Source organism: Leucoraja erinacea, chromosome 2 (assembly GCF_028641065.1).
Source record: "Leucoraja erinacea ecotype New England chromosome 2, Leri_hhj_1, whole genome shotgun sequence".
NCBI lineage: Eukaryota > Metazoa > Chordata > Chondrichthyes > Rajiformes > Rajidae > Leucoraja > Leucoraja erinaceus.
Genome location: NC_073378.1, coordinates 11,851,972 through 11,870,462, shown reverse-complemented (window position 1 = coordinate 11,870,462; position 18,491 = coordinate 11,851,972). Strand labels below are relative to the sequence as shown.

The window sequence follows — 18,491 nt, the reverse complement described above, 5'->3', positions numbered from 1 at the left end:
CAGTCCCGCCATCCCGGGAATTAACCTTGTAAACCTGCACTCCCTCAATAGCAAGAATGTCCTCCCTCATGACATGGTGAATGAGTCACTTAAAGAATGACTGTCAATAAACTAAAACATAAGCATCCCTTTAACATGTGAAATAGTACTGAAGTTAAAATGCTCTCAAATTTCTCAAATAAGATGCATTATGAATGTTTTTTCTTTAGTTTCAAGGAAAATGTCTGGTCTTTAAAGCATGATGCGCTCTTTTATTGATGTCTAAATTAATCTGTTTCTTATTTAGATGTTAAAAGGCTTGCAGAGAAAGAAGATTGGGTTGTTGACAATGAAGGAATTACTTCTTTGGTTAGTAGAAACGGATTATTTTAAGTCTATTGGAAAGTAAAGCAAGCATAATTAACTTTTTTGAAGAAGAAAACTATAAATGTGTCAGAGAAATGTGCATATATGTTTTTATGTGTGTTGACGAGAATTCAGGGTATGCATGTTTCCGTTAGAGTTAAGGGTAAGGCAGGTGGGAGTAAGGAAACTTGGATGATGAGAAAAATTGAGGCTCTGGTCAGGAAAAAGGGCGAGGGACGGGTATAGGCAGCCGTAATCAAGTGTATCCCTGGAGGAATTTTGGAAACTGAGGAGCAAAAGGGGCAGCATATAGCTGTGGCAGATAATATTAAGAAATCCAAATAAATTGTATGTATTTATTAAGGGAAGGAGTTGTTAGTATTTAAAATAAGAGAATGTGATATCTGAATTATTAATAATTGCCTCTTTTACATAATGTTTACATAATGGAAAAAGTGATATTTTTATTTTCCAGCCTGCTCAGTTTGAACACCAAGTTGTGCAAACCCTCCAATCTCTCAAAGAAACCATAAATTGCAAGCCTGGGGAAACCAGTGTAAGTTACATTTCTGGATAATATTCGAGCGTTGGCGAGCAATTTCCCCTCGATCAGTGTAAATAATAAGCATATCTGGAGAGATGTCGCTTGAAACATTTCTTGCGATTCTGTTTTTATTTTCATTCTGTCTCTGTATGTTATATTTAGCCATGCATTGTTCTCCAGGTGAAAGAATGTCTTAATTTGATCCAAAACTCGATCAGACGATTTAAAATCAAGAACATCACTTTAAGGGGAATAAGTTCACACACGCTTTCTCCGTGGTGACTATTTTTTGTTCACACAGTGATGTAAAAAAACATCTTTACCATCTTTTACCATCTTTAAAGAAAGTACAAATTCTGAATGAACTTCTGAATGAACTTGAAGTAAAAAATGTTTTAGCTAATTGAACGTTGGTCTATCAAATCCTCAAGGAATCTAGGCATAACGTGACTCAATAAAATAATAAGAATGAATCAATTGAATAAATTCAAATGACTACATGGCGAGTCATTTTAATCTCTCTTCATGCAACAAACCCTACCTTCTCAATAGTCAATCTAGAGATTGAGAGAGACAGCATGGCAAGAGGCCCATTGGCCGGTCGAGACCACACTGGTCATCAACCACATGCATTTACACGAATCCTACATTAATCCCATTCTCTATCTAATTCATCCGACATTCTCATCAACTATGGCGTACTGACACACCAGAGGCAATTAACCAACCATGCTACACATCTTTTGGGATGTGGGAGAAAATCAGAGCACCCAGGGGAAAACCCATGCGGTCACAGGGGAAGCGAGAGCACAACATGCAAACTCCATAGATCGAACTTGGGACTCTGACGCTGTGAGGCATCGGCTCTACCAGCTGCACCATTGTGCTACCAAATTTCCAGGGATATCAGATATGTATCCAGTAGTCCAAATTTAGTCTCTTCAGGGTTCTGTATAATAAGAGCAAAATGTCTATACTTGCCTACAAAACTTCTTGGTTAATGGATAGCCTTGGTTGAAGGTGAACTAGTCGTATTACATGAAAGGTAAAAGGTTAATATGCTTTACTTTCCAAATTGTTTGTTGAACCTGGATATTAGCTTTTGATGATTCGTGCACCAATACGTGCGTCTATGAGCACCAAGTCTTTTCAATTTCTCAACTATCAAAACATGTTTGGTCTTCCAGTTTTATCCAGCCAAGTGTATCACATGTTTGCAAATTATATTGCCTCTGCTATGTCTTTACACATTCAATTAGCTACTTTATGATTAGTTTATGGTTATCACGGGCTGCTGTGTGTGCAGATGTGTTGGTTGCTGTGGTTGGTGCATAGTGAGAGTGGAGTGATGTGTGTACAGAAAGGACCAGAGATAAAGTTGTTTGGGAGTGATTATCGTTATAACTGATCTAATACTTGAAGATAAATCAGTTTGGACTGAATGCTAGCTGTCGGAAAAGAATAACTGATATTTTACACTGGGAGGCGGAGATGGTTGTTCTTCAGAATTGCCACACAAATATGAAAGTCATTAACTTGCACACTTCCCTTTATGGTATAATTACTGACTGTGCTTCATTGCTGGACTTCTCACGAAGACATCAGTTTATTATTTCCTTTTTCTAATTTAATATTTTTTTTTTGTCTTTTACTTCATCCCGTGTGAATAACCCGGCCTTAAATTTACAATGACATCAATTTTATTTCTATGAAATTGTGGAACCTTTTGCTTTGCAGCCCGTTTGGTCATAAAGTCATAAGTGATAGGAGTAGAATTCGGCCCATCAAGTCTACTCTGCCATTCAATCATGTCTGATCTATCTCTCCCTCCTAACCCCATTCTCCTGCCTTCTCCCCATAACTCTGATGCCTGTACTAATCAAAAATCTATCTATCTCGGCCTTAAAATATCAACTGACTTGGCCTCCACAGCCTTCAGTGGCAAAGAATTCCACAGGTGTTTATTTTTGTATTTCAGATTTTTCATCATGAGAGGAACCAACGGCATGTACATGAACTTTTCATTAAAATTATGAAGGTGAGTAATCAAAAGATAATTGTGTTTTCTTGTGCAGCATTTGTTGTGCCTTTATTTTTATTCTACGTAGAATAGTATGGCACAGGAATGGGTCCTTTGGCCCCCAATGTCTGTGCTGAACAAGATGCCACCACTAACTCATACCTGCCTGCATATACTACACATTCCTACATTCATATCCATATACCATATCTATACTATATTCATATCCATATACCTATCCAAAAGTCTCCCACTTTCATATCTATTTCCATCACCATGCCCATTAGCCCATTCCAGATGCTCACTACCCACTGCGTGAAAAAAAATTATCCCACACCTTTCCTTTAAACTTTTCCACTCATCTTAAAGCTAGGCCTATTTTTAATTGATTTTTTTATCCTGCGAAAAAGGTTCTGACAGTCTATCTAATCAATGCCTCTCATGAGTTTATACACTTCTATTAGGTGTCCCTTTTAGCCTCTGGCGTTCCAGAGAAAACAATTCAAGTCTGTTCTCCCTGTAATCAAAATATAGAAGAGTACAGCAGAGTGTACAATGTTTGTGTCGAACATGATGCCAACTAATATCCTCTAATCTCGGCATAATTCCGGTAAACTTCTTCTGCACCCTTTGCAAAGCCTTTATGTAATGGGTTGACCAGAACGGTACACAATACTCCAAATGCAGCCTAAAGAAAGTCTTACAAAGCAGCATCATGATTTCCTGACACTTAAAGTGCATTCAGAAAGTATTCAGACCCCTTCACTTTTTCCACATTTTGTTACGTTACAGCCTTATTCAAAAATTTATTAAATTCATTTTTTTAAATCATCAATCTACACACAATACGCCATAATAAAAAAGCAAACATCGGAGGCCTGGATCGCCTCAGCGCAGAGGGAGAACAAGGAGGGACGAGACAGAGACTTTAAGACTTTTGCCTCCATCACAGTGAGGATGTTCCTGGTGAATTCACTGTGGTGGATGTTAATTTGTGTTTATTGTATGTTTTGTTATTTATTATTATGTATGACTGCAGGCAACAAAATTTCGTTCAGACCTATAGGTCTGAATGACAATAAAGGAATCTAATCTAATCTAAAAACAGTTTAGAAATTAATAACTGAAATATCACATTTACATTAGTATTCAGACCCTTTACTCAGTACTTTGTTGAGGCACCTTTGGCAGTGATTACAGCCTCATGTCTTCTTGGGTTTGACGCTGCAAGTTTGGCACACCTGTTTTTGGGTAATTTCTCCCATTCTTCTCTGCAGATCCTCTCAAGCTCTGTCAGGTTGGATGGGCAGCATCAATGCACAGCTATTTTCAGATCCCTGCAGAGAAGTTCGATCGGGTTCAAGTCCGGGCTCTGGCTGGGCCACTCAAGGACATTCACAGACTTGTCATGAAGCCACTCCTGCGTTGCCTTGGCTGTGTGCTTAGAGTCGTTATCCTGTAGGAATGTGACCCTCCGCCCCAGTCTGAGGTCCAGAACGCTCTGGAGCAGGTTTTCATCAAGGATCTCTCTGTAATTTGCTACGTTCATCTTTCCCTCGATCCTGACTAGTCTCCCAGTTCCTGCCGCTGATAAACATCCCCACAGCATGATGCTGCCACCACCATGCTTCACTGTAGGTATAGTATTGGCCAGGTGATGAGCAGTGCCTGGTTTTCTCCAGATGTGACACTTGGAATTCCGTCCAAAGAGTTCAATCTTGGTTGCATCAGACCAGAGAATCTTGTTTCTCATGCCTTTTGGCAAACTCCAAGCGGGCTGTCATGTGCCTTTTACTGAGGAGTGACTTCCGTCTGGCCCCTCTACCATAAAGGCATGATTGGTGGAGTGCTGCAGATACAGTTGTCCTTCTGGAAGGTTCACCCATCTCCACAGAGGAACTCTGGAGCTCTGTCAGAGTGACCATCAGGTTCTTGGTCACCTCCCTGACCAAGGCCCTTCTCCCTCGATTACTCAGTTTGGCCGGGCGGCCAGCTCTATGAAGAGTCCTGGTGGTTCCAAAGTACTAGCATTTAAGAATTACGGAGGCCACTGTGCTCTTTGGGACCTGCTATTGTGCAGAAATTGTTTTATACCCTTCCCCAGATCTGTGTCTCGACACAATCCTGTCTCGGAGGCCTATGGACAATTCCTTCACCTTCATGGCTTGGTTTTTGCTCTGACATGCACTGTTAACTGTGGGACCTTATATAGACAGATGTGTGCCTTTCCAAATCATGTACAATCAATTTAATTTACCACTGGTGGACTCCAATCAAGTTGTAGAAACATCTCAAGGATATTCAATGGAAACAGCTTGAACCTAAGCTCAATTTTGCGTGTCATAGCAAAGGGCCTGAATACTTATGTAAATGTGATATTTCAGTTATTTATTTTCAATTACTTTGCAAAAATTTCTGTTTTTGCCTTTTCATTCTGGGTATTGTGTGTAGATTGATGATAAAAAATGAAATAATTTAATCCATTTTAAAATTAGGCTGTAGCGTAACAAATTGCGGAAAAGGTGAAGGGGTCTGAATACTTTCTGAATGCACTGTACACTTAATGCCCTGACCAATGAAGGCAAGCATACCTTATGCTTCATTTACTCTCTCTAGTTGTGTTGCTACTTTTAAGGACCACCTACATTTACTGCTTTCATTATGGGTCTCTTGGGTTTAATGAACTGGATACATTTTATTGAAAATATAAAAGCAGTGTAAACATTTTAGTGGCAAAGTATATTTATTGATTTGTACGTACAAATAGATTTCTGGGAATAGGATAGGAATCTGACTTATTTGGGTAGATTAGTACTGTATTTGGCGAGGAAGACAAGGTGCAGCCAAAAGCACCACAAAGTAGGTAGCCCAAGACTTGCTTCAGACTGTATGTAGCGGTGGGTTAAGCCACAAATGCAGGTGACTACCGCTCATATTTTTTCATTTATTCAAAAGTTAGCTAAGGTAATGTTGCTGGTTCAGATATACAAATGCCTTTAGCTCTGGAAATTTGGCAGAGTCAATTTTCAGTTTAGCACCAAGGCACTTGCAGTAAAATTAAACATGAAAGATCACTCCTAAAACATAGCAGAATCTTGGGTGTAACTGTCGTTGGGTGGGGGGTGGGGGGGAGGGGGGAGGGGGGGGGGGGAGGGGGGGGGGGAGGGGGGAGGGGGGGGGGGGGGGGGCAGGAGAATTAATTTGAAATTAGGGGGGGGGTTAAATTAATAGGAAATCGGTAGATGGGAGCTTGGCGTTTGTAATGGTAGGCAGCACTGTTTGTTTCTATGCTGGATGACTCCATTCTGCAAACTCAGTTAAACATAATTAGGTGACAGACAAATATATATGTAATGACAATTGTTGATGTTAGAGATGGAATTTGTAAGTAAATATTAGTACATAGAAAATAGATGCAGGAGTAGGCCATTCCGCCCTTCGAGCCTGCACCGCCATTCAATCATTGGCTGATCATCCAACTCAGTATCCCGTACCTGCCTTCTCTCCATAGCCCCTGATCTCTTTAGCCACAAGGGCCACATCTAACTCCCTCTTAAATATAGCCAAAGAACTGGCCTCAACTACCTTCTGTGGCAGAGATTTCCACAGATTCACCACTCTCTGTGCCTGTTAGGTCTTTGTAGTTGTCAACATCTTTTACATAGAAGACTCAAACATCTATATTTATTTTTTTCACAAAAATTGAAATGCCTGTCGCAAGCTGTAAAATGCAAATTGTGTAAATAAGATTGCCCAGTTAGACTGTATGTTGCTTGCGAACGGTTTGTAGCATTTTTTTTAAATAATGTCCATCCTTATTACTTTTCGTTGTTAGGTTTTTATTTATTCCTTGGAGCACTTGAGTACAAAAACTGAAGGGGATCCAGAAAGTACACAGTGAGTATTTTTATATTTAGGTGAAGATAATAATGATCAAGTTATCTAATGCTTGATAAAATATCCACTATTGCAGTTTATTGCCCCTGTCCCACTTAGGAAACCTGAATGGAAACCTCTGGAGACTTTGCGCCCGACCCAACATTTCCATGCAGTTCCCGGAGGTTGCAGGTGGTTGCCAGAGATTGCAGGTAGTGGAAGTAGGTAGGGAGACTAACGAAAACCTCCAGGAACCGCAGGAAACCTTGGGTGGGGCACAAAGTCCCCAGAGGTTTCCGTTCAGGTTTCCTAAGTGGGACAGGGGCATACACATAAATCTTTGCTTTTGCCTATTTATTAGAACTATAGCATATTATTCTCCATAGAAAGAAAGATTAAAAAGGAATGACTTATTTAGCACTAGATTCCTTTCTTTAAAACTGAAAGTTGAGAACTAAATCTAATTTGGCAGTTTATGTTTCTACATTGGGAACTTGTTATTCTCCAAGAGCTTATTTGTGGGATGTTAAAGTCTACTGTGACATTATTTTGAAGAAAAATAGTTCTTCACCACACGAGTGGTTAAAGAAAGTAGATATCCGTCATGTGTTGCTAAAGAGAATAGATCTATATTCTGTGGTGTTTTTGAAAATGCAGAGTGATTTTATTGAACTATTAGTAATCCTGAGGGGGCACGACAGGGTAGGTGTCAGAATGTTTACACTATAGGTGAGTGAACCTGAATGAACGCACATACCTTCAACATTATGGGGCTGAGCTGCCTAGGACAGTGGTGAATCTCTAGAATCCTTCACCCCAATAGGTTGTGGGAGCGAGATGATTAGAAGTATTTAAAGTAGACATAGATAAATGTTTGTAGTTGTGTGTCAAACAGTAATTATTCTGTATCTGTACAGCAAATAAGTTTGGCTAATAGCAGTGGAGTAGATTTTTTTTTAATGGATAACAATGGTGCCTGCTTTTTTTGACTCTTTATTCATATATCTGGGCAACGTTAACCAGTTTATTATAAGAACATTTGTGTTTTCCTCTCTTTCTAGTCTCACCAGCCTCCCATTAGATATTTCATCCCCAGACTTGCTTGGAAACTTGCACGAGAACTTCATTCCTAGCCCAGTAAGTACTGCTGCAGTTCATTATTTGTAAAAACAAGCATAATTGTAATTAACTTCCTTCTTTGTCTTATTTAAAAATATTCTGCCCAGAGATTCAGTTCAAATTATTTTTTTCTTTAAACATCAAATGATAATCTAAATTGATTCAGTTGATGTAAATTATCAGCTCGTAACCTTTCTAAAATCTCCCAAAACATTAACAAATATAAGTAAAATTGTTCTGTTCTGAATGCAGTCAGTTTATTCCTTTGTCTTCATGGCTTGGTTTTCGTTCTGACATGCACTGTCAACTGTGGGATGGTGTGTGCCTTTCCAAATCATGTCCAATCAATTTAATTTACCATTGGTCGACTCCAAATAAGTAATGGCAATACATCCAGTCCAAGCACTGACATCTGTTTCATTGTTCATTGCACAAGCAAGGGACTGCAAATATGTTTGATCATTTTTGGGGGCAGGCACGGTGGCGCAGCAGTAGAGTTGCTGCCTTACAGCGCTGACAGGACTAGTTTGTTGAGGATAGCCAGGCGATCAATGTGAAAATTAATCACAAACATTAGGTGTTCTTGGGTTAGAAGCTCCATCATTCCCACCTAAAGATCATGTAATGTTTGGAAAGAGTGCACCCCTTACCTTGAGTAAATCATTGGCCAGGAACAGTCCAATTAATGCAATAACACATCAATAAATATATCATACTAATACAATAAATTAATAACAGTGAGATTATGTAACCATAAAAGTGCAAAAGGAAAGTCCATGGTGCAACCAAAAACACAATCTGTAGAAGACCGTAGTTGTGGAGGTGGTAGATTGTGTTGGCAGTGCTCAAGTGCCTGATGGTAGCTGTTCATGAACCTGGTGGTCAGCGTTTGAGATTCCCAAATCTTCTTTTGATGGTTGGAGTGATCTACGAGCTTGGCCTGAGTGGTGTGGGCCTTCGGTGAGAATGGATACCCTTTTGAGGCAGCTCCTCGTATAGATCCCTTTGGTCATACCTGCGATGAATCGGGCAGTGTCTACTGTCCTCTATTGTACCTTTTGTTCCTCAGCATTTGAGTTTCCAAATCAGGCCATAAGGCAACCGTTTGTTATGATCTCTACTGTACAACTGTGGAAATATGATAGTCAGCAACATACCAAATCTTCTAAGGAAGGTCAAATGTTGATGAGATTTGTTTGTGATTGTATTAGTCTGCTGGATCCAAGACAGAACTTCATAGATGTGCACATCCAGAATCTTAAAGCTCCATCTCTCTCTCGCTGATGAAGAGAAGTTTGTGATCCCTAGCTTTTCCATTCCTAAAGTCAAAAATCAGTTCCTTGCTCTTGCTAATGTTGAGACCAAGAATATTGCTGTGGCACCATTAACTTGGTCATCAATTCTCTCCTGTACTCAGACTCATTGTTAGCTGTTATTCGTCCAACCATGGTGACATTGTTGGCAAATTTAAAGATGACATGGGAATTGTGTCTTGCTACACAGTCACGTGGATAGGTCTATATACATATAACTCAAAGCAGAATTTTTTTTAATATATATGTGATAGTTGTGAAAATTGTGGATGTTTCAGGATGAACTAACTTCTTGATATTTGCTAACTCAAGGTTTATTACTCTTGATGCGGAAAATAAATTAGGATAGCAATTTAATGAACAAAACAAAATAGAGATGCAAAGAAAAAGACTGTTAGACATTTAGAGGATCAAAAAGTTACTGCTAAGGAAAACTGCAGTTAGAAAGTAAATGGAGAACAACTGTATTTAAAAATGTGAAGCATTGACAACCATAAGGAATTTGAGAGATCAATAATGTTAAACAAGCAATCAACCAGCAGACAATGTTTTAATTTGTTTTAGATTTGAAATACATCAACGTTTATGAAATGTTCATGCCCCGATGTCAATAAGCTCCTCTTCTCAGAACATCAGCTTTGTTACATCCTTGAATCACAAATTAGAATGAATTTGAAATGGTTTGTCTTTTCCATCCACTTAATAAAGAAACTGAGTTTTTCAAAAGAAATATGGATTGTCCATTGGTATGTGGTCAACACTTACTCTCATCCAAGCTGCTGTGGACAGGTGTTTGGTAGTTGGTTGACATTAATGTGTGTTAGAGCTCCTAAGCATAAATATTGTAGGATATTAATACGTTTCTGAAGTGCAGACTATTGGGTTGCTAATCTGATGTGTTTTTTTCACTGGGGTCTCAACTACAATTGAAATTAATTATGAAATGGACAAAATCTATTAATTGTTGTCTACATATACTGTTTGAACAATGGCTTTAGAAAGTAAAAGAAAAAAGGTGGATCAAAAGAACTCATTTTATGCAAGAAACCACATGCTGTGTGTTCAGTTGAGTAGAACGACACAGACATGAAATGACAGCAACTTTGAATTGGGCTCCCTTCGGGCAGTTACTTCATTTCAAATAACCTTTGAAATACTGCTAATATTTGCTGACTGATATATTCCCAAAATATGTAGTCTTCAGACAAGATTTTATTTTCTTCATTAACGAAATGTAAACCAGTAATTATTGTTCATTCCTATTCATTCCATTTTTTTTCCTATTTGACTTGCTGGGCTATTTTAGGTAATGACCTAAGTTATAAATATCCTTCCCTGAAGGTACTTTGTGAACCAAATGAATTTTTATAAAAATCTTGAGTTTTCATGTTTGTCGCTACAAGCTTAATATTCCAACTGGTTTAAAAACTTGGTATTTAAATTCATCAGCTGACACTTCTGGATTTAAACATTCCTTTCCCGATCAATAATGAATGCTCCTGAAAACTAGTTTAAGAACTTAAACAGCATGTTGTTGTTCCGTTGACAAAAATAACTACATTTGCACCTTTGTCTCTCACTAGTGGGTAATAAAATGCTGGTCCTTGAATTTCCATAGAGCAATGAACATTCTTGTGAACACTGAAAGTAAATTAGCACTGGAAAAAAGCTCAGGAATTTTTGAGTTTGTAAAACGGGATAATTTTTAACATTAGTCACTGCGTATTTATGGTGAGTACTTTAAATATTTTGTTTAATTCCATTAGGAACAAAGATTACTGATTGTTCTTAGCAACTGTGATTACTTGGCAAGTCACACCTTCAACAATTTGGCTGAACAGTTCGTGAAACACAGTTTCCAAGGCACAGAGAAAATTGCTCAGGTACGATATATATATATTTGAAGAGTTGTTGAAAGCATAATGTGTATAAAGGAACTGCAGACGCTGGTTTAAACTGAAGATAGACACAAAAAGAAGGGTAAGGCAGATGAGAGGGCAGGGATAGATACGAGCGACTGGGACATTGCAGCCATGACTGAAACCTGGTTAAGAGAGGGGCAGGACTGACAGCTCAATGTTCCGGGGTACAGGAGCTTCAGGAAAGACAGGGTGAGGGAAAAAGAGGAGGGGGGGTTGCATTGTTGGTTAAGGAGGATGTAACGGCTGTGTTCAGAAGTGACATTACGGACGTTTCGTCGAGAGAGGCTATATAGGTGGAGCTGAGGAACAAGAAAGGGATGATCAACTTGTTGGGGGTGTATTACAGACCCCCGAATAGTCAACAGGAATTAGAAGAACAAACGTGCCGAGGGATTGCAGACAGCTGCAGGTCAAATAAGTTTGTTGTAGTAGAGGATTTTAACTTTCCCAATATAGACTGGGAAAATCATTGCATGAAGGGTTTAGATGAGGTGCAATTCCTCAAAAGTGTTCAGGAGAGTTTTCTTAAGCAGCATATGGAGGCCCCCACAGGTGAGAGGGCAATGCTAGATCTAGTATTGGGAAATTGGGAAGGCCAAGTTAATGAAGTGTGTGTGAAGGAGATTTTTGGGACCAGTGACCACAGTTCGATTAGGTTTAAGATAGTTATGGATAGGGACGGAGAGGGTCCACGTGTTAAAATGCTCAATTGGAACTAAGGGTATGCGAGAAGGGCTCGATCAAGTTGACTGGAGCAGGTTATTGGAGGCGAAAGGAACATCGGCCAAGTGGGATGTTTTTAAAAGTGTACGGAAGACAGCTCAGGATGTGTACGTCCCCATTAGAGTGAAGGGCAAAGCAGGCAAGTGTAAGGAGGCTTGGCTGACGAGGGAAATTGAGGCATTGGTCAAAAACAAGAAGGATGCATGGAACAGGTATAGGCAGCTGGGATCAAGTGCATCCATGGAGCAGCTTCGGAACGTAGGAGTAAACTAAAAAAATGAAATCAGAAGGACAAAAAGGGGTCTGGGCATAGCTCTGGCAGGTAGCATTAAGGACAATCCCAAAAGATTTTATAAATACATAAGGAGGAAAAGGGTAATTAGAGAGAGAGAATGGGACCTCTCAGGAGTCAAAGCGGTCACCTCTGCATGGAGCCACAGGAGATGGGCAAAGTCCTAAATGAGTAGTCCTCCAATGTATTTACCGAGCAGAGCAGTCAGGGTTACTGTCGAAGAAGTACTTAAGGTACTGTCGTGTTTGAAGGTAGACAAATCTCCAGGGGCCTGATACATCCGAGGACATTGTGGGAAACTAGGGAGGAAATTGCAGGAGCCCTGGTTGAAATTTACGAGTCGTCCTTAAATACAGGAGAGGTGCTGGAAGACTGAATGGTGGCAAATGTTGTACCTCGTTTCAAGAAGGGCTGCAGGAAAAATGTTGGGAACTATAGGCCGGTGAACTTAATGTCTATAGGTGGTAAGTTACTGGAGAGTTTTCTGAGGGATAGGATATACAGGCATTTGGATGGGCAAGGCTGTTTAGAGATAGTCAGCATGGTTTTGTACGTGGGAGGTCGTGTCTCAAAAATTTGATTTATTTTTTCGAAGACGTGACCAAAAAGGTTGATGAGGGCAGAGCTGTAGATGTTGTGTACATGGACTTCAGTAAGTTGTTCGATAAGGTTTGCATGGTAGGCTGCTCTGGAAGGTTATATCGCATGGGATCTAAGGAGAGATAGCTGAATGGATTGCAAATTGGCTCAATGGAAGAAAGCAGAGAGTAATGGTGGAAGGTTAGATTAGTGGTTTGCCTCAGGATTTGGGACTGGGCCCATTACTGTTTGTCATCTACATCAATTATTTGGATGAGAACATACAGGGCAAGATTAGCAACTTTGCTGATGATACAAATGTTAGTGGTTTTGCAGATAGTGAAGATGGTTGTGAACGATTGCAGCAGGATCTGGATCGATTGGCCAGATGGGCGAAGGAATGGTTGATGGAATTTAATACAAAGAAGTGTAAGGTGTTGCATTTCGGGACATCGAACAAGGGCAGTAACAGTAAATGGTACGCCTCTGGATAGTGTTGTAGACCAGAGGGATCTGGGAGTACAGGTGCATGGTTCCTTGAAGGTCGAGTCGCAGGTAGATAAGGTGGTCAAATAGGCTTTTGGCACTTTGGCCTTCATCAGCCAGAGTATTGAGTACAGAAGTTGGGAGGTAACATATATATTACCATGTTATAGGTAAGATATTATCAAGCTTGATAGGGTTCAGAAAAGATTTAAGAGGATGTTGCCAGGCCCAGAGAGTGTGAGCTATAGGGAGAGGTTGAGTAGGCTGGGTCTCTATTCCATGGAGTGCAGGAGGATGAGGGAAGATCTTGGGCAGGTTCGGGGAGTGGGCAGTTGCATGGCAGATGAAGTTTAATGTGGATAAATGTGAGGTTATCCACTTTGGTATCAAAAACAGGAAGGCAGATTACTATCTAAATGGCGTCAAGTTGGGAAAAGGGGAAGTACAACGGGATCAGGGGGCCCTTGTTCATCAGTCTACGAAAAATAAGCATGCAGGTACAGCAGGCAGTGAAGAAAGTGAATGGCATGTTGGCCTTTATAACAAGAGGAGTCGAGTATAATAATAATAATAATAATAATAATAAATTTTATTTATGGTCGCCTTTCAAGAGTCTCAAGGACACCTTACAAAAATTTAGCAAATAGAGGAAAAATATGTAAGGGGAATGAAATAAATAGTAGAGACATGACTAGTACACAAATTAAAGACAAATCAAAACACAATACAGGTGCACAACCTTTTATCCGAAGATCCAAATAATGAAAACCTCCGAATAGCGGACATTTTTTCAGTCCTTGAAGAAAGGTCCTTGAAAATGTTCACCGAGGGCGGCCTGCAGAGGTGACAGCGGAACCTCCGGTCGGTCCTCGAAGAAAAGGGAACTAAATCCCCATTCATAAAAGAAAAGGTGAGGGTATATTGCGCGGGAGGGTTAATAATTGACAATATGCTGCTGTCTGCCCGCTGAGTTAAAAAGTTCCCACGGTAGACTCACGATACACAGTGTATCGTGAGTCTTGCGTGGGAACTTTTTAACTCAGCGGGCAGGGAGCAGCAGATTGTCGCTCCCTTCAGTTTCACCCCACCTACACCCCTCTGCTTCCTGGCCATGTGTGTGACCCCTTCCCTCCCCTCTCCAGCTCCCCGCCCATTGCACTGGCGTGGGGGCTTTGCACTGTCTTCACGTCTGCGATGCCAGCATACAATGCCAGTCACCGGAGACGTCAGGACCAACGGGGCACCGACCCCCAGGCCCACTGCAAGCACGAGATCCCAGAGACCCACAGCCAGCAGCAGCCCAGCCCCGTTCCAACTCCAGAGGAAAACTGCAAACTAGTGGGAGACATCAGGACCACCAGAAGCCGCTCCCCGATGGCCCGCTACGGCGACAAGTGGCAGTTCGCCCACAGCCCGAGCTGTGCCCCCTCATCGGGACATCGACCCCCAGGCCCACTGCAAGCACGGAGATCCCAGATCAACAACTCCAGCCCAGCCCCGCTCCAACTCCAGAGGAACATGCGGGGCTGGGCTGGATGTAGGGGCAGAAGCTGATGGTGTGCAAGGTACGTCTTGTTCTTGGGGTCGCGCAGCTCGGGCTGTGGGCGAACTGCCACTTGTCGCCGTAGCGGCCCATCGGGGAATGGATTCCTCTGGAGTTGGAGGGGGAGGGGGGTATTGTGCTGTTTGATCGCCCCCTGCTATCCCAGGGACAGGGAGACAGGACGTTCACCGAGGGCGGCCCGCAGAGGTGACAGCGGAACCTCTGGTCGGTCCTGGAAAAAAGGGGAAGTAAATCCCCTTCATAAAAGAGAAGTGGAGGGCATATTGCCCGGGAGGGTATATCGCCTACCTGGAAGAAACCGGACATTTTTTCCAGGATGTCATCTGCACACCAAAGCTCACGTTTGGCGCCAAACGCACGTTGCCTCTGCTGCACACGGATATAAGTGTGTGAAAATGTCGCCTTAGGCCGCCTAAGGGCATGTAGCCCCGCTAGGGTGACATGAGTGCGAGAGGTGATTCAATGCTGCGGGCACATTTACAAATTCAGGAATTCATTCAACACACTGCATTTCATACAGACATTTATTCTGCAAGAAAAAACTACATTGAAGACTCAAACTCACGACCGAGGAACTGCCGGGATCAAGGCGCAAACCCGCGACCTTGCGGATATGAGCCGAGCACTCTACCACTGAGCCAGCCATTAAAATCTACGCTAAAAAATTTCCATTCCGAAGGCCGACAAATTCCGAATTACGAAAAGTGTCTGGTCCCAAGGCTGTCGGATAAAAGGTTGTGCACCTGTATGAGGCAATTCAAGCACAGATGAAAAGGGAGGGGGACGTGGGGCTAAGGATAGGCAGAGGTAAAGAGATGGGTCTTGAGGCGGGACTGGAAGATGGTGAGGGACACGGAATTGTGGATCAGTTGGGGGAGGGAGTTCCAAAGCCTGGGAGCTGCCCTGGAAAAAGCTCTGTCCCCAAAACTGCGGAGGTTGGACTTGTGGATGGAGAGGAGACCGGCTGATGTGGATCTGAGGGACCGTGAGGGTTAGTAGGGGGAGAGGAGGTCAGTAAGATATGGGGGAGCCAGATGGTGGAGGGCTTTGTAGGTGAGGACCAGGATTTAGTAGGTGATCCGGTAGGAGATGGGAAGCCAGTGAAGTTGTTTGAGGACTGGAGTGATGTGATGCCAGGATTTGGTGTGGGTGATGAGTCGGGCGGCTGCGTTCTGGACCAGTTGGAGTCGGTTGATGTAGGTGGAGCTGATGCCAAGGAGAAGTGAGTTGCAGTAGTCCAGTCGGGAGGAGATGAAGGCATGGATGAGTCTTTCAGCAGCGGGAGTTGTGAGAGAGGGTCTGATTTTGGCGATGTTGCGGAGGTGAAAGCAGGAGTTTTTAATGACATGGCGGATGTGAGGCTCAAGGGAGAGAGTGGAATCAAAGATCACGCCAAGGTTGCGGGCCTGGGGAGATGGGGAGACAGTGGTGCCGTCGATGGTGAGAGTGGGGTTATTGATTTTGCTGAGTGTGGATTTGGAGCCTATGAGGAGGAATTCAGTTTTATCGCTGTTGAGTTTGAGGAAGTTATGTTGCTTCCAGGTTATTATAGCTAAGTATAGAAGCAAAGAGGTCCTTCTTCAGTTGTACAGAGCCCGAGTGAGACCACATCTGGAGTATTGTGTGCAGTTTTGCTCCCCTAATTTGAGGAAGGACTTTCTTGCTATTGAGGGAGTGCAGCGTAGGTTGACAAGGTTAATTCCCGGGATGGCGGGACTGTCATATGTTGAGAGAATGTAGCAGCTGGGCTTGTACATTCTGGAGTTCAGAAGGATGAGAGGGTATCTTATTGAAGCATATAAGATTGTTAAGTATTTGGACATGCTAGAGGCAGGAAACATGTTCCCAATGTTGGGGGAGTCCAGAACCAGGGGCCACAGTTTAAGAATAAGGAGTAAGCCATTTAGAACAGAGACGAGGAAACACTTTTTCTCACAAAGAGTGGTGAGTCTGTGGAATTCTCTGCCTCAGAGGGCGGTCGAGGCTGGTTCTCTGGACACTTTCAAGAGAGAGCTAGATAGGGCTCTTAAAGATAGCGGAGTCAGGGGATATGGGAGAAGGCAGGAACGGGGTACTGATTGTGGATGATCAGCCATGATCACATTGAATGGCGGTGCTGGCTCGAAGGGCCGAATGGCCTACTCCTGCACCTATTGTCTATTGTCTATCTTATAGAGATATACAAAATCATGAGAGCAACAGATCGGGTAGATGAACAGAGTATTTTGCCCAGAGTAGGGGAATCGAGGATCAGAGGACATAGGTTCAAGGTGAAGGGGAAAAAATTTAATGGAGGGTTATGGTCTGAGTGCAGGTAGATGGGACTAGGGGAAAATAAGTGTTCGGCACGGACTTGTAGGGCCGAGATGGCCTATTTCCGTGCTGTAATTGTTATATGGTTATAAGGAATCCGAGGGGTAACATTTTCACACAGAGGGTGGTGGGTGTATGGAACAAGCTGCCAGAGGAGGTAGTTGAGGCTGGGACTATCCCATCGTTTAAGAAACAGTTGAACTAGTACATGGATAAGACAGGTTTGGAGGGATATCGACCAAAACGCAGGCAAGTGGGACTAGTGTAGCTGGGACGTTGTTGGCTGGTGTGGGCGAGTTGGGCCATAGGGTCTTGTTTCCACATTGTATCACTCTATGACTCTTTAACCATTCCCCAGCCCACTTGCTCAACCGATCAAGAACCCGCTACAATTTTTGACAACCACTATCTACAATACTATTCACCTTAGTGTTATTTGTAAACTTACATGCCTTGTACTTTCTCATTCAAATCATTGATATGGATGACATACAACAATTGGCCCAGCACCAAAACCTGGCACACGACTAGCCACAGGCCTCCGGACCGAAAAAACAACCTGGAATCTTCCAGCGTAGAAAGAAACTCTGGTTCCTTCCATGAAACCAATTTTCTATCCAGTCAGCTAGCTCACCTTGAATCACAGGTGATCTAACCTTCCTGAGCAGCCTTACTGAAATCAATATTTCCATCTACAGCATGGCCCTCATGAACCTTTTTGGTCACATCTTCAAAAAAGTCAATCAGATTCATGAGTCACTGTCTCCCACGTACAAAACTGTACTGACTATCCCTCCTCAGTCGTTGTCAATCTGAATACATGAGTATCTAACCCTCAGAATACTCTCTAGTAACCTTGGTAGTCCTGTCCTCTTCCATAACTACATTAAAGCTAACAGAGTTATGGTCATTGGTCCCAAACTGCTTGCCCATTGACAGTCACTTACCTCGTTCCCTAAGAGAAGGATCAATATTAAGGGCCTGTCCCACGAGCATGCGACTGCATGCGGCAATAGCGACCTAACGTGGTCACTTGAGCCGTACGCCCACGCGGGGCCGGTCCCACTTCGATCGCCGGAGCCGTATGGAGTTGTGCGGAGCTGGTCCCAACATCGCGCGGAAAACTGACAGTGTTCAAAAATTCCGTGAGGCAACGAGCCGTATGCAGATGGGCATACGCAGCATCTTGACGGCGTACACAGCGTCTTGACCTCGTAAGTTACGCGCGAACTTCCCGCGGACTTCGCTCGAACTTCACGTCACTCATTCGACCTCCGCGCGGCCCCCGCTTCCGGTTTGGTCGCGCTTGCTGCATGCAGTCGCATGCTCGTGGGACAGGCCCTTTATGCTCTCTCCTGTAGGACCTTCTATATGTTGATTAAGGAAGCTTTATCA

The 18,491-nt window shown here is 42.5% G+C and overlaps 1 protein-coding gene across 1 annotated transcript in view; it reads left to right on the top strand.

Moving 5' to 3' along the window:
- Positions 1–18,491, top strand: part of exoc2 (exocyst complex component 2) — a 236,411-nt gene that overhangs the window by 168,445 nt on the left and 49,475 nt on the right. Inside the window, exons 17-22 of the mRNA XM_055651664.1 lie at positions 287–348; positions 821–901; positions 2,868–2,927; positions 6,745–6,806; positions 7,847–7,922; positions 10,984–11,100. Coding sequence (XP_055507639.1) covers positions 287–348; positions 821–901; positions 2,868–2,927; positions 6,745–6,806; positions 7,847–7,922; positions 10,984–11,100 — 458 coding nt within the window. The remainder of the gene's footprint in view (positions 1–286; positions 349–820; positions 902–2,867; positions 2,928–6,744; positions 6,807–7,846; positions 7,923–10,983; positions 11,101–18,491) is intronic.